General features: G+C 48.1%; 1 protein-coding gene across 2 annotated transcripts in view; it reads left to right on the forward strand.

Annotated features, from left to right (window-relative positions):
* The first annotated feature begins 891 nt into the window (after window positions 1-891).
* Window positions 892-15359, forward strand: part of ADAP1 (ArfGAP with dual PH domains 1) — a 71068-nt gene continuing 56600 nt past the window's right edge. Inside the window, exons 1-3 of one of the 2 annotated variants that reach the window (XM_077918547.1) lie at window positions 892-1398; window positions 12150-12280; window positions 14675-14766. In XM_077918547.1, coding sequence (XP_077774673.1) covers window positions 1314-1398; window positions 12150-12280; window positions 14675-14766 — 308 coding nt within the window. In that variant the 5' untranslated portion in view covers window positions 892-1313. The remainder of the gene's footprint in view (window positions 1399-12149; window positions 12281-14674; window positions 14767-15359) is intronic. The other variant, XM_028705353.2, reaches the window with a different exon arrangement.

Below are 15359 nucleotides of genomic sequence, written 5' to 3' on the forward strand. Positions count from 1 at the left end.
CCCCAGCAACATCAGCTCTGCCCTTAGCCAGTCCCCACCTACTTCCCTACTTACAACCAGTCAAGCAGGCTGGCACTGGCTGCCAGCTTCCACCTCCTTAGACCTGGAGGAGATGGGCATCTGTTTATGCTTTAAGTGAGATTCTAGCATTGCAGATGGTTGGACTAGATGACCCTCAGGGTGCCTTCCAACTCTGCAACTCTAGGATTCTATGAGTTGGCTCTGCCTGTCATTGCTTCTAGCGCCACCTAGTGTTGACCTCCCTGCCTTCCATCCCACCAAAGGAACCCGGCCGACACACGGTTGTGATCCCCTTTTATTCTCCCAAGGAAGTGTGAATTACAGTGGTACCTCGGGTTACAGATGCTTCAGGTTACAGACGCTCCAGGTTACAGACTCTGCTAACCCAGAAATAGTACCTCGGGTTAAGAACTTTGCTTCAGGATGAGAACAGAAATCGTGCTGTGGCGGCGCAGCAGCAGCAGGAGGCCCCATTAGCTAATGTGGTGCTTCAGGTTAAGAACAGTTTCAGGTTAAGAACGGACCTCCGGAATGAATTAAGTTCTTAACCCGAGGTACCACTGTACTAGAATAATAGACTGGGAAGGGACCTAAGGGTCATCTAGTCCCACCCCCTGCGATGCCCGCATCCCAACTCAAGTCACCACGCAGCCGTCTTGTCGGAAGAGAAAGAGACGAACAAAACTAGTCTGAGCAACCTTAAGCCTAAAACTCCTTACTATTTCGGGGACCCCCATCTCTCTCTCTCTCTCTCTCTCTCTCTCTCTCTCTCTCTCAGGGTCAGGGTGTAGGAAGGCGCCGCGGCCGCGAGGAGTCGCCGTCGGGCAACGCTCTGTCCTTGCGGGAGGTGGGGTGGAGCGCGGGGTGGGGTAGGGGGGAAGAGTTGGATTAATTTTCTCTTTTCCCTCCCTTATTAAAGGCAGAATGCTCTCTCCGGCTGGAGGAATGCGGAACCTTCCCCCGTGCAAAGCAGACGGGCTGCTACTGCTTGCAGGAGTGATGCTGAAAGGGCAGGAGGGACGGGGAGGGACGCCGCGCTCCCCTCGCCCCCACCCCTAAGGGCTGCTGCCAGCCGCGCAGGGGGGGGGGTCCTACATGAAGCAGCCCCCTCCCCGAAATCGACAACCCTGCCCTCTCCTCCCCCTCCCTCCCTCCCTCCCGCCACCCCCCACCCCGGCTTGTAAGCCTCTCCCTCGCTGGCAGCTGAGCTCTATGAAGATCGCTTAGGGCAGAGTGGGCGCTGCTTCTCTCCCCCCCCCAACACCTGCCCCCCACCCGCAACGAGCGCCCCCATGGCGAAGGAGAAATATAAGAAGGCTCTGCTGGAACTGCTCCGGAGGGAGGGCAACGACGTGTGTGCGGACTGCGATGCGCCCGGTAAGGCGGAAAGGTGGGGTGGGGGCGCGTGGTGGTGATGGGGGGGGGGTCCTTTCTTGGGCTGAGCTGCGAGGTGGGGGACGAGGGAGGGACACCCCGGAGGGAGGTGGTTTTTTTGGGGGGGGCACGCACCTGCTCCTCGCAGCAGTCTAGCCCCTACCCCTCCCGCACCCCAACTTTCCTTTGACCGCCCCCCCTCCAGCCTCCCAATCAAATTGCTCCCGGGGCTAAGGGTGTGGCGCTAAATGGGTCTCCCTCCCGGACACTGTTCCTCAGCCTTATCTTGGAGGGTGGTAGATGACTGGGTGAAGCTCCTTCCTATCTTTCTTAACCCGATCCCCCCACCCCCCGCCGCCTCCGCCACCCTCCGGTTTCCCCATCCTCTTTCTCCTCCTCTTCTCGGTCTCTGCTAGGCTGTTGCAAGACTCAGGAAAGAGGAACCGGTAGCCGGTGGAAGGGAAGAGCGTCCTCGTTGCGCTGAGAGGGGGGGGGGATGGATATCTGTAAGCTGAGTATATGGGAACCCCCCCCCCAAAAAAAAAACTTCCAGAGAGGAACCTTAAGTCATCCCATTATTCATTCTTAGAGAAAGTGTGTGCTCTGTCCAAGGCTAGCCCTACTCCGAGTAGACCTATTGAGATGAATGGCTCCAATTTGCTGCTTTAATTCATTGCCCTGAGCCAGTTAACATCAATTGAAACACAATATGAAAAGCAGTTTGAAATGACTTACTTTTACAGAAATAAGGTTAGTCATGCCCTTTTCATTTCAGTGAGTCGGATTTGCACTGGAGATATAGATGACAGATATAGCTTTGGTGTGAGTGTGATCCAATGCCAACTTAAATGACAAAGGGAATCGAAGCACAGGATTGTTGGGTGGAGAGATTTTCCCTGAAATATACTGGGAGTCCTACATAACAATCTCGTTCTCTCTGGTTTTGTTGGGAATCAATAGCCACCTTCCTTGGGGTGGGAGGTGCAGTCTGTTTTCTCACCTAAAGAGGATGTTTGGTGTCAACTAAGGATGCCAACTTATCTAGGGTATCCTGCGCCTGCCATGGATCTGAATGTGCCGAAATCAGCAGGATAGGCATCTCACAGCACAGAAAGGTTGCCCTTATTGGCTGTGGAGGACTGACAGCAAAGTCTGCATGGAAGCTGCAGGAGTGTGTGTGTGTGTGTGTGTGTGTGTGTGTTTTGGTGGCAACCTTACAGCTTGTGGAAGAGGTCAGGCACACACACACACCCAACATACTATGAGAAGAGGCAGGGAGATGTCTCTCTTGACTCAGGCGACCCCTCCCCATCCTCTCTCGCTTTCTCCCTGGCTTGAGTTGGAAGTGTTGATGTCATACCAAATGCTACTTTGGGACTCAAGCTGTACGTCTGCTGCGAACTGCAGTGCAGGCTGCAATTCCTAAAAGAAGCCGGAGACAAGCATGCCTGTTTAAACTGGCATTGACAAGGCAGGAGCTGATAGGCTGGAGGGGGTGGAAAGTTGCACAAAAGACAGGAGGGGGGCACAGAAATGGACCCATGTAAACTTAATAAGCTTATTTTATATCTTCCAATCTGTGGAGTCTGGTTGATGGGAATGCAAGGGACGCTGCCCCAGCAACCTCAGACTGACCTGAGGGTGTGTTCGAATTAACACCTTAGAGTGCAGTGAAGTTGCTGGTTCCCCCTGCCCCTTGGTTGTTCACATCAGCATGGCTTTGTTAATGTCAGATTCATATACAGTGGTAACTCGGGTTACAGACGCTTCAGGTTACAGACTCCGCTAACCCAGAAATAGTACCTCAGGTTAAGAACTTTGCTTCAGGATGAGAACAGAAATCGTGCTCCGGCGGGGCGGTGGCAGTTGGAGGCCCATTAGCTAAAGTGGTACCTCAGGTTAAGAACAGTTTCAGGTTAAGAATGGACCTCTGGAACAAATTAAGTTCGTTACCAGAGGTACCACTGTACCTTATTTTACAAGGCATATTATACAGTACTGTGTATAAACTGCATTATACTGATTTACTGTAAATTTTGTTCCATTTAATCCCTGCAAGATGGCCACAAATATAGCTTGGCTTATACAGCGGCCAATAAATAAATACAGTGGTACCTCGGGTTACAGACATTTCAGGTTACAGACGCCTCAGGTTACAGACTCCGCTAACCCAGAAATAGTACCTCGGGTTAAGAACTTTGCTTCAGGATGAGAACAGAAATCATGCTCTGGTGGTGCGGCAGCAGCAGGAGGCCCCATTAGCTAAAGTGGTGCTTCAGGTTAAGAACGGACCTCCAGAACGAATTAAGTTCTTAACCCGAGGTACCACTGTATGTTTGCATACAAACTAGCGGGGCGTAGATGGGCGGGGATGACTTCACCCTACACAGAAGTGCTCATGCCTTGGCAGGAAACAAATCAAGGCTTCCCAATCATTGTAAAGCTTGTTTGAGAAACGACACATCCAACAGTAGTCACAGAATCATGGAGCTGGAAGGGAGCCCCGGGCCATCTAGTCTAGCCCCCTGCAATGCAGGAATCGTGGCCATCCAGTCTCTGTTCACATACCTCCAACGAAGGAGAGTCCACCTCCTTTGCTAATCTTTTATTGCAAGGATCTGTAGGCCCTTTTGGAGAACTGTTGTGTGTCAGCATGGATTGAAACCCGGTGCTTGAAACTCAGTGAGTGCACAATCAACAGGAGGTGCACACAGGGGCAGATGGGGCTCGTCAATTTGGAAGGGAGAAGGAAAACTGGCCCTAAACCTCCGCTGCCTTGCAGCTATCCTGATTCATGAGAAAGGCTTGGGGAGTAAACCCCGAGGAACAATCTGTACCCGCTATCTTTCAGGACACCTTTGGGAGAAGAAAAGGCCTAATAATAATAATAATAATAATAATAATAATAATAATAATAAAATTTATTATTTGTACCCCACCCATCTGGCTTCCAACAAGCTTCCAACAAGATTAAAAATACATTAAAATATCACACATTAAAAACTTCCCTGAACTTCTAAATGTCAGGTAGTTGTTTATAATAATAAAAATAATAATTTATTATTTGTACCCCACCCATCTGACTGGGTGGCTTCCAACCAAATATCAAAAACAATACAGTGTCAGACATTAAAAACTTCCCTAAACAGGGCCGTCTTCAGGTGTCTTTTAAAAGTAAAATAGTTGTTTATCTCTTAGACATCTGATGGGAGGGCGTTCCACAGGGCGGGTTCCACTACCAAGAAGGCCCTCTGCCTGGTTCCCTGTAACCTCACTTCTCGCAGTGAGGGAACTGCCAGAAGGCCCTCGGAGCTGGACCTCAGTGTCTGGGCTGAATGATGGGGGTGGAGACGCTCCTTCAGGTATACTAGGCCAAGGCCTTTGAGGGCTTTAAAGGTCAACACCAACACTTTGAATTGTGCTCGGAAACGTACTGGGAGCCAATGTAAGAGCAAATCCTACACAAATTTGGAGTGGAGTCCCTAAGACATCTTGTACACCTCCTTCCACCAGCTCCTGCAGCTAAACTGGTTCCCGGCATATTGCCCTGCTTTCCTTTGGACCATACCTGCAAGGCTGAGAGGGGTGGTCTTGACATCTGGGCATCCCAGGACCTCCAGACACTCTGCCCAGGACTGGGCTCCAAGGAGGTCACTTCAGTGCTGCTAACACTGCAAAAATAGCATGGGAGGCAGCAGAGAACACAGCCTTAGCCAGTCCTCAGCTATCTGCCTTCCTACTTAAACCCAGTCCAGGGGGTGACACTGGTTTTCTTCTTCCTCCTCCTTCGTCTCGGTGTTGCCAGCGCAGAACTCAGCAGAGAGGAGGTGGATGGGGACCGAACTGCAGTTAGATTGCTCTGCCTGCCATTGGTATCTGTTGTTGTCCTCCCTGCCTTCTGCCCTCTTGGCACCAGCCTCCACTGGGTTAAATCCCTGGCATCTCCATATACGGCTCCATATACCTTTGACTGAAACCCAGGAGAGCCCTTGCAAGCCAGCATAGACAATAGATGGGTCTGACTCTGCTGAAGGCAGTTTTCAGTGCCCGCTCTGACTGGCAGAGGCATCTGCAGGGTTTCAGGCAGAAATGGGCCCTTTCCAGCTCAGCTGCTTCACCCTTTCAGCTGGAAGTCTGGGGAACTGAACCTAGGAGCCCTTATTTACTGGTCATTCACTGTGTGGCTGCTCCCATCTTTTCATTGCCATGCCTTGCCTAGGAGAAGGCCTCCTGCCCTTCCAACTTTGCTGCCAGGCACTCCTTCACCAGCAAATATAATAAACACACAACACTGCTCTGCGACTGTTGGCAGAGACCTCCGAGAGGCACACGGCACGCCGAACTTTGCTCCACAACTTGAATGTGTACCTGTGTTTTTAAAAAATAAAGGCAAACAAGAACCCATCTGCTCCTGACTGCATTGCTGGGTTGCCTTTTTTAAATAAGAAAAAATCAGCAACTGACTGATTTTAAAACAACACAATTTATAAAAAATTGTGGATTATATACTCTGATGAACAGTAGAATAACACAAATTTGTTTCTTTAGGGCAGGGAGTAGGGGATGCTTTGAGCCTCAGGGCCACTCTGGGCAACTTCCTGAGGGCCACCTCTCAGTGGTGGGCGGGGCCAGGGCAAAAGTGGGCGGAGCAACCAGATTAACTGTATAGGCTAGTTCCTACACATACCCAATACACCTGGTTTTTTCCTCCATCCGGGCAAACAAGAGTCATTCTCAGAGTTCAAGGACACATTCCAGGCAGGCAAAAGTCCTGGAGGAAGGTGTGAAGCAAGGCTGGTGAGAGGCATGGCCTTGGGAGGGTCCCAAGGGCCTGGTAAGGATGCCTGGAGGGCCACATTTGACCCTAGGGCCTGAGGCTCCCCCACTCCAGTCAAGGGAAAGGACTGATGTTCTGTGTTCAGAAGGTTCTTTGCTCCCTGGCATCTCCAGGGAGAGCTGCAAAAGTCATCCTTCTCGAAAACCTGGTGAGCCACTGCCAGTCCGTGTAGATAGCACAGACCTAGATGGGCCAATGCACTGACTTATAAAAAGGCAGTCTGTCCATCCTTAGAGAAAAGGCGGGACAAAAACATGGCCTGCCCTATCATTAGGCAGAGTGAGGTAATGTCCTCAGGCGGCACATGCCTGAGGAAGAGCAGGGAGCTACAAACACCTAACTCATAAAACACGTGCCACCAGGGGGAATGTGGACTCCTCCGCCTTTGCTTCTGATTGGGGGCGTTTTGTGATTTAGATGACTGAACAATCTCGTGTTTGGCACAATCCCACTAAATATGACTTTATTTGGCAATGTTCGTGATCATTTGGCATGTTTGCTGCAAATATGAACGTTGCATTCCACTGTGGAATATATTTTACGCCACTCATTCTTTTTAAAGAAGATGGTGATTTTATTCTTCCTGCTTTTATGGATGTTGTTTTTTTTAATTACTTTTAGCTTGATGTTTTGTTTGTTTGAATAAATTGGGGCAACCTGGGGCAACCCAGCAGTGGTGTAATGTGGTTTGCTGGTGCCCCGGGGAAGCTCGGCTGAATGACATGGCCCTCGGTGGGCAAATACCCCTGATGCCTGCAGGCAGGGTGAAGAAGATGCAGCAGCCATGTGCCCTTTGACCCCAGCCTTGCAAAGTGAGGCCGATGCTGGGTTTGCATCCTTCCCACGCTGCCCTACCAGCCCTGCACCTCTTTGCGAGGCTGGGAGCTGATCTGAATGATTTACCTGGGGAGATGGAGAGTGTTGTGTTCATCCTGGACCCCTTAGAGGAAAGGTGTAATGAAAATGAAAAAGCAATTGAGAATACATACGTGTGTGAACCAGATCTCTGGGGCCACTCTCAATGGGACCACTCTCAACTGTGGATCCCTGACCTTGACATGTTGCATTCTCAGTTGGGCAACTGTAGACCTCTCTAGATTTCCCTAGATGATAGGACCTGTGTGATGTAGTGGCAAAGGTCCCAGGAGACCAGGGTTCAAATCCTGACTCAGTTTTGAAACTCAGTGGGTGACCTTAGGCCAGTCACACTGTTTCTCTGCCTAGCCTACCTCACAGGGTTGTTGTGAGCATAAAATGGAGTTTGAGAGAACTGTGTGTGCCACTTTGAATTCCTGGGAGAAAAAGCAGGATATGAATGGAGCAGTAATGCTTGGCTCACTCCCAGGTGTGGTCAGGCTCATTCTGTTGCATTTGTAACCCTGCTGCCCATTCTGCTGAGTGGGATCCTGGGCTTCTGCTTTTGATGGCACTGCTGGTCAGCTCCGATGAGCCCTGGCAAATACATCCAGCCACTTTCCCTGAATTCTTGCATTGCGGCTCTATGAGCCTGCTGTCTCCCTCTGCTTCTGCCAGCTGATGCGTCCATGTAACCTTATTAATCTGACACGAATGACATCTTGCTGGGCCTGGCTTGAATCTGACTGCAGTGATGACCTTGTTGAGCTTTGCCTTGCCTTTCCTGATCAAGAACTTGTGCAATTCCCAAGCCATGTGCTGTGAGAGAACTGGGAGCGTGCCGTGAAAACGTGATGTGGCTCCAGGTTTAGAAGGCTCCCCTGAGCCCCAAAGGCCTGCCAACAGAGGGGCCTGTCTGCTGTGTCTCTGTGACTACCTGCTCTAGCCCTGCCTCTTTCTAGCTACGTAGCTGTTCCTGGGGGACAGGCTCCTTCTGTTGCATCTCTGTAGTGGGCGATTGGCTTGCTCTGAATGTGGAGGTCCAGCAGAATGGGTGCTCCTGCTTGTTTTCCATCCTGTAGTAACCTTGGGGAAGCATCACAGAACAACGAAGAAAACACAACATTGTGTGGATGGCCTCAAATGCACTATTATTGTATCAGTAACGTTGTGCAGAATACACACATGTCTGCACCCCATATTTAACGCTCTATTGCACAACGTTAACTGTGATGGAATGTTCTGGAAAGTGGCGTACTTTGGGGTGGTTGCCCTGGGTGCAAAATTGTTAGGGGTGCAAAATTTCAGCACCTGATGCTGCCTCAATACAGCTGCACGCTTCTGTCACTGGGCTCTGATGAAAACAGCTTCTCCTAGCGAACCAGGAAGTCACCTCTCCAGACAATGGAACGACTCTTCTTTTCTCACCTCTGCAGCTGTGATCTCCTGGGTGGCGCAGATGCCATTAGGGAGTTGAATGCACATGTGTACTCCTTCTGTTTCCCTCCCTCCCATTCCACGGCCGCCCGGCCGCCCGGGCACTGGCGACCCATGCTACACCACTGATCCTGGGAACTGTAGGTTGCTGAGAGTGTTGACCTCACAGAGCTGCAGTTCCCAGCCCCCTAAACAAAGTACAGTTCCCAGGATTCTCCATGACTGTAAAAGCAATATCATAGTGCTTTACAGTGGCGTAGCGTGGGGGGTGCGGGGGGGGGGGCCAGCCGCACCAGGCGCAACATCTGGGGTTAGGGCAAATCCACAGGTTAGGGGGCGCAAATCCACGGGTTAGGGGGCGCAAATTACTTGCCTTGCCCCGGGTGCTGACAACCCACGCTATGCCACTGGTGCTTTATGTGGGTGTTGTGGGTGTGGCCATATATCCACAAAAACAAATGAAACCTAGCCGTCCAGAGGGGCCCTAAATAGTAAACGCCTTCTCTGATGTAGTTGCTTATGTAGCCAAAAGGACACCACATGCGCGTGTGCACACACACACGAGGGGGGGGGGGGATACCAGCAGCCTTGGAGGAAGCCCAAGAAGTACCAAAAAGGGGACTCCAAAAACAGCCCAGTGAAAATTGCACGTGCTTAGTGGGGATGGAATGCTAGTTGGCAGATCTGCTAGGAAAGAAATGGGAAAACTGGGGAGGGGTGAAATGGAGTACTCTGCCAAAGGGCATTGAGGGTGGCTGGCTGGAATCCTGGACAAGAGCACACTCCACACTACAATAGTAGTAGTAGTAGTAGTAGTAGTAGTAGTTGACATTAGAGTTAGGTAAAGGTAAAGGGACCCCTGACCATTAGGTCCAGTCGTGACCGACTCTGGGGTTGCGGTGCTCATCTCGCTTTATTGGCCAAGGGAGCCGGGGTACAGCTTCTGGGTCATGTGGCCAGCATGACTAAGCTGCTTCTGGCGAACCAGAGCAGTGCACGGAAACGCCGTTTACCTTCCCGCTGGAGTGGTACCTATTTATCTACTTGCACTTTGACGAGCTTTGGAACTGCTAGGTTGGCAGGAGCAGGGACCGAGCAACGGAAGCTCACCCCATCGCGGGGATTTGAACCACCAACCTTCTGATTGGCAAGTCCTAGGCTCTGTGGTTTAACCCACAGCGCTACCCGCGTCTCTTGACGTTAGGGTAGAATGGGATATTAGAGCAGATCTCTCCTGTTGTGTTTTGTCTCCCATTCTCCCATTGCATTTCTGTCCCCCACACCACCCCTTACAATGACTATGGTATAATAACACTTTTTAATTTTTATTTTAAAGCAAATTGCCCATTAGTCATTCCCCTGTCAGTTACCACTGTGGGGCTTCCCCCACTTGCCCTTTTTCTGCTGTTCTCTTACTTATCAATACATTCCTAGGAAATTAAATGCGTCTGAGATTCTGCATGGCTTTTAATGCTTTTGTCCTCACAGCAGCCTCCACCCAACCTGGTGCCTTTCCAGCTGTTTTGAAGCACAAGTTTTTGGGAATTGTACCCCAAAACATCTGGAAGGGGACAGGCTGGGGGAGGCTGCTGGAGAGGCTCGGCAGCAGATGATGCTCTGAAATCCATGGGCACTCCCAGTGATTTCAGATCACTTTGGCTTCATTCCTTTATTACTTCTGTGGCTTGAGAAAAGCAAAGACCCTACAAAAATGAGCCATCACATTTGTAACCTTTTCAAGAGTCAGAAACAGCAGAACTAGAAACCCCTTGGTGGGAAGGGAAAGGAAACAAGTTGGATCCTAAGTCCTTTATCATAAACTCCAGGCTTGAGCAAAATGCAAAATGCCCTTTCATGTTGATGGGTCCCCTGAGGCTTACCTAGTGAGTAGTAGCAAGAGCACTCAATGGGTGACTGGGTGATTGAGAACCCAAGGGGGTCATGCACTGGCTTAAAGTGGGATACAGTGGTACCTTGGTTCCCAAATGGCTTGGTTCCCGAACGGTTTAGTTGTCGAACAAGTGTTCCGGTAAGTGTTCCAGTTTGCGAATGTTTTTCAGAAGCCAAACATCCAATGCGGCTTCCACAGATTCCAGTTGAGTGCAGGAAGCTCCTGCAGCCAATCGGAAGCCGCGCCTTGGTTTTCAAATGGTTTCAGGAGTCGAATGGACTCCTGGAACAGATTAAGTTTGAGAACCAAGGTACCACTGTATCACTTTTGCAGCACTCTGAAATTCCAATCCAAAACAGGGATTCGAGATCCACAAAATCAAAGTTTGTGTATGCACGGTGCATTTAAAGAACATCATGCCCCGCCCCAAGAATCCTGAGAACTGTAGTTTGTTAAGGGTGCTGGGAATTGTAGCTCTGAGGGGTAAACTCCAGTTCCCAAGATTCTTGGGGGGGGGGGGGACTATGTGCTTTAAATGTATGCTGTGTATACAGCAAAAATGGCACTTGTCCAGTCAGATATTTATAAGCTCCGAAGTTGGAATTCTGTTCAGTGGTGGGAACTAACCTGGTTCAGATGCCTGTTCTTCTGAGTTAATTACCTCTGTTGGTGATTCCTCTTGGCTTATTAGTGTTTTTCTAGGGATAATAATGTTTTACGGCGTATTAATTATCTTCTGTGTTCTGAAACTGCTTGAATTCTGCCAGGGGAGGTGGTGGCTCCCATTAACCGGGAGCCTCAAGAGCTGAGTGCCTCCTTTTCATAAACAGTCACTGGAAAATTGGGGTCCTGAACTTGAAAATGTTTTAGGCACATAGCTACATGATCATGTTGGCATGGAGATCTTGAGGTGGAATAAGTGCCATTAAGCTGATTAACCACGTGTAGAAGTGACAAGGACCAGCAATTTCCACACACACTCTTGACAACCTGGAAATGCAATAGGATGGCCTTTTTGATAGGTCTATTTTGTATACAGGATGCGGGTGGCGCTGTGGGTTAAACCACAGAGCCCAGGACTTGTCGATCAGAAGGTGGGCAGTTCGAATCCCCGCACCGGGGTGAGCTCCCGTTGCTTGGTCCCTGTTCCTGCCAACCTAGCCGTTCGATAGCATGTCAAAGTGCAAGTAGATAATAGGTACCACTCCGGCGGGAAGGTAAACGGCGTTTCCATATGCTGCTCTGGTTCACCAAAAGCAGTTTAGTCATGCTGGCCACATGACCCGGAAGCTGTACCCCGGCTCCCTTGGCCAATAAAGCAAAATGAGTGCCGCAACCCCAGAGTCGGTCACAACTGGACCTAATGGTCAGGGGTCCCTTTACCTTTACCTTATTTTGTATAGAAAGATTTTACTTAAAACTCTCTATGTGCCGGCACACAACCAAATTCCAAATTCCTTAGCAGTTTCTGTCAGCTGGGGCCTTTTTCCAGAGCAAGACAGTGGCTAACAGTGCAATTATATCTTTCTTTACTTGGAAGTAAGTCCCATTGAGTTGGCAGCCCATGCAGATATTTAAGAACAGGTGCAATATGGCTCCGACTAGCCGCTCCATTTAAAAGCCAAGTCACTGTATCTTGCACTAGTTCATAGGCATCAGCTCCTATGGGCTGAGGTGTGGGTTTGTTTGTTTCTTCTAATTCTTCTTATTTCTTATTTCCTTTATATCTTCCAGATCCAGACTGGGCATCTCATACTTTAGGAGTGTTCATCTGCTTAAATTGTTCGGGAATCCACCGCAACATCCCACACGTCAGCAAAGTCAAATCTGTCCGTTTAGATGAATGGGACAATGTGCAAGTTGAGGTATGTACAAAGGAAAGGATATTGTGTCTTTTGGGGGGTGGGGGACAGACCAGGGCTTGTAACAAAATGGACTGAAATGCTTTCTTTTCAGAAATCCAGCAACTTGGTTTCATTCCCCCTCCTACCTGATTCTCCATTGGTTTGCACATTACAGTGGTACCTCGGGTTACATACGCTTCGGGTTACAGACTCCGCTAACCCAGAAATAGTACCTTGGATTAAGAACTTTGCTTCAGGATAAGAACAGAAATCGTGCTCCAGCGGTGTGGTGGCAGCGGGAGGCCCCATTAGCTAAAGTGGTGCTTCAGGTTAAGAACAGTTTCAGGTTAAGAACGGACCTCCCGAATGAATTACGTACTTAACCAGAGGTACCACTGTATTGCTAAAACAGCACACGCAAGAATCTTGGTTTAATCATGCTTATGATCACATCAAAGCTGCTTTATTTAGGGGCAGGAGAGTGATTATCTTATCTACCCACTTTTTTTTTAGGTTTTCGAGGCCCTATCCCATGCTGCTTTTAAGTAAATATAAAATGTCACGAGATCTGACCATAGATCTCCCACAACCCTAGGCAAGGAAGGATCTGTCCCTTTAGGTACTCTCAGTTTCATTTTCGCTTGGGTTGCCATACACCCAGATTTTCCCGGACATTACTTTTATGTGTGTGTGTTTTTCAAGAAAAAAAAGCTTAACAACTCTGGGAACTTTAAAAAAAAAAAAAATCTCAATTTTTTGGTGTCCGAATTATCACTTCTTGAATTATGGCAGCCCTAGTTTCTCATTTTCCCATTCTTAAATTCAGTTCTCTACACTTTGCAGCACTTTGAAGATTTTCTTCTTCTTAATTTATCATGAGAATTCATCGGCATTTTAATGTATATTTCTCCTAATAGATACACTTTTTGTATGCAGTTTTGACGGATGTACACATTTGTGCAAACAGTTTCCCCCAATACAATGCATTTTTGTTTGTTATTTTCATTAACATAGTCATTTTAATGTAATATGTACATTTTTATAAGCTTTGGGTGGAGATCTGCATCGCAAAATTCAGATGAGTGCGAATTTTGAGCTGTACTGTTTCCGAGGGTGCAGATTCCATAAATATGGCTTTCATATAACTACATAACAACAGCAGCTGAAAAAACAGTGAGGGTTATGCCATTGCAAGCACAATATTCCAATAGTCTTCTCATCAAAACACTGAAAATCCATATATCGCCCTTGGAGGTAATTCATATAAACTCCAAGAATCAGTGAATAAATTCTACTTTAACAACAATATCTCTGTAACTGTCATTATATTCTCTAAATCTGATTTAATAACTTAATTTAGCTGTTACTATATAATCTCTTATTTTGTTGTACCATTCTTTAATTGCTGAAATTAAAGCCCTCCTCTAATTGTTTGCATATAAGGTATTGGCAATTTCTAGCACATAGATTCAACTTTATATGCAAACTGAATCAAATTTCTCCATGGTTTGGCTGTGGGTAATCCTGAATTCTCATATACAGTGGTACCTCGGGTTACAGATGCTTCAGGTTACTGTCGCTTCAGGTTCCAGACTCCGCTAACCCAGAAATAGTACCTCGGGTTAAGAACTTTGCTTCAGGATGAGAACAGAAATCATGAGGCGGCAGCGCGGTGGCAGTGGGAGGCCCCATTAGCTAAAGTGGTGCCTCAGGTTAAGAACAGTTTCAGGTTAAGAACGGACCTCCAGAACGAATTAAGTTCTTAACCCCTGAGGTACCACTGTAATTGTGTGTAAAAAGCTGCAAAAGTCACTGTACAGGGATGCTTGTATGGTGTTTTATATCCCTAATGTCCCCCTCCCTTTTACTTACATACTTAAGTATATGTAAACTACTTTATAAAATAAACTCTGCCTCTGTGTTCATTCAGATCAAGAATTATAGTAACCTATTTTGTTGTGAGGAGGGCTTTTTGTTCAAAAGAACACACTTGGTAGTAAAAAAAACCTTTGTTGATTCTCTGGAAATAGATCTCAGTTGACCTTCTGCCCATCTCTGACATAGCAGCCCTTAAAAGTGAGGGAGGAATGATTAAAATACACTCTGTTGAACAGGACAAGGGCAATTTTGGTTCCCCCAGATTTTTGTTGGACTACAACTCCCATCATCCTCAGCCCGACTGGTTAGGGATGGTGGGAGTTGTAGTCCGGTAACATCTGGAGGGCCAAAGCTGCTCCTGCCCTGATAAGGAACTTGGGCAGGGAACCTGCAGCTGTCCATGTTGGGCTGGGGAGGTAGATTCCATCCTCACCTGTATGGTCCTAGGCTTCCCATCCCTGCTATAGAATTAAGGAAATTGGATGGCAAATTTTCATCTCTCTCTCTTAAACCAAACTTTCCCGTTTTCTCTTGCAGCTGATGGCTTCTAGTGGAAACAGCGTGTCGAAAGCAAAATACGAATCAAAAATCCCACCATTTTATTACAAGCCAACGTTTTCGGACTGCCCGTAAGTACCCCCCCCCCAAAATATAATTTTGCAGCGGTGGGAAAAGCCGTGCGTGCAGCTGCGCCATCTGCAATTTGAATTTTGCTTGTTTCTGCTGAATTTTTAATCCCTCGGTGGGGCTTGACTTAATAAAAAGGCCCTGAGAATTTCTGGCCTCTGCAGATGCTTTGGGGAGCTCAGCACATCGCAGCGCCTCTTCAGCAAATAACTTCTCTTATGCCTGGATGTTTCAGGAGAAATCAATGGCTTTGTTTTCCTTTCCTTATTTCGGACTGTCTTGGGTTATGAAAATGCCAGCTGTGAGCAAGTTTAAAAACAAAACAAAGCACTGGTTGTTGTTTTTTTAAAAAAAATAAATCACAACTTGAGTTACAGTGGTACCTCGGGTTACATACGCTTGAGGTTACATACGCTTCAGGTTACAGACTCCGCTAACCCAGAAATAGTACCTCGGGTTAAGAACTTTGTTTCAGGATGAGAACAGAAATCGTGCTCCGGCGGGGCGGCGGTAGTTGGAGGCCCCATTAGCTAAAGTGGTGCTTCAGGTTAAGAACAGTTTCAGGTTAAGTACGGACCTCTGGAACAAATTAAGT

The sequence above is a fragment of the Podarcis muralis genome, chromosome 14 (genome assembly GCF_964188315.1).
Source record: "Podarcis muralis chromosome 14, rPodMur119.hap1.1, whole genome shotgun sequence".
NCBI lineage: Eukaryota > Metazoa > Chordata > Lepidosauria > Squamata > Lacertidae > Podarcis > Podarcis muralis.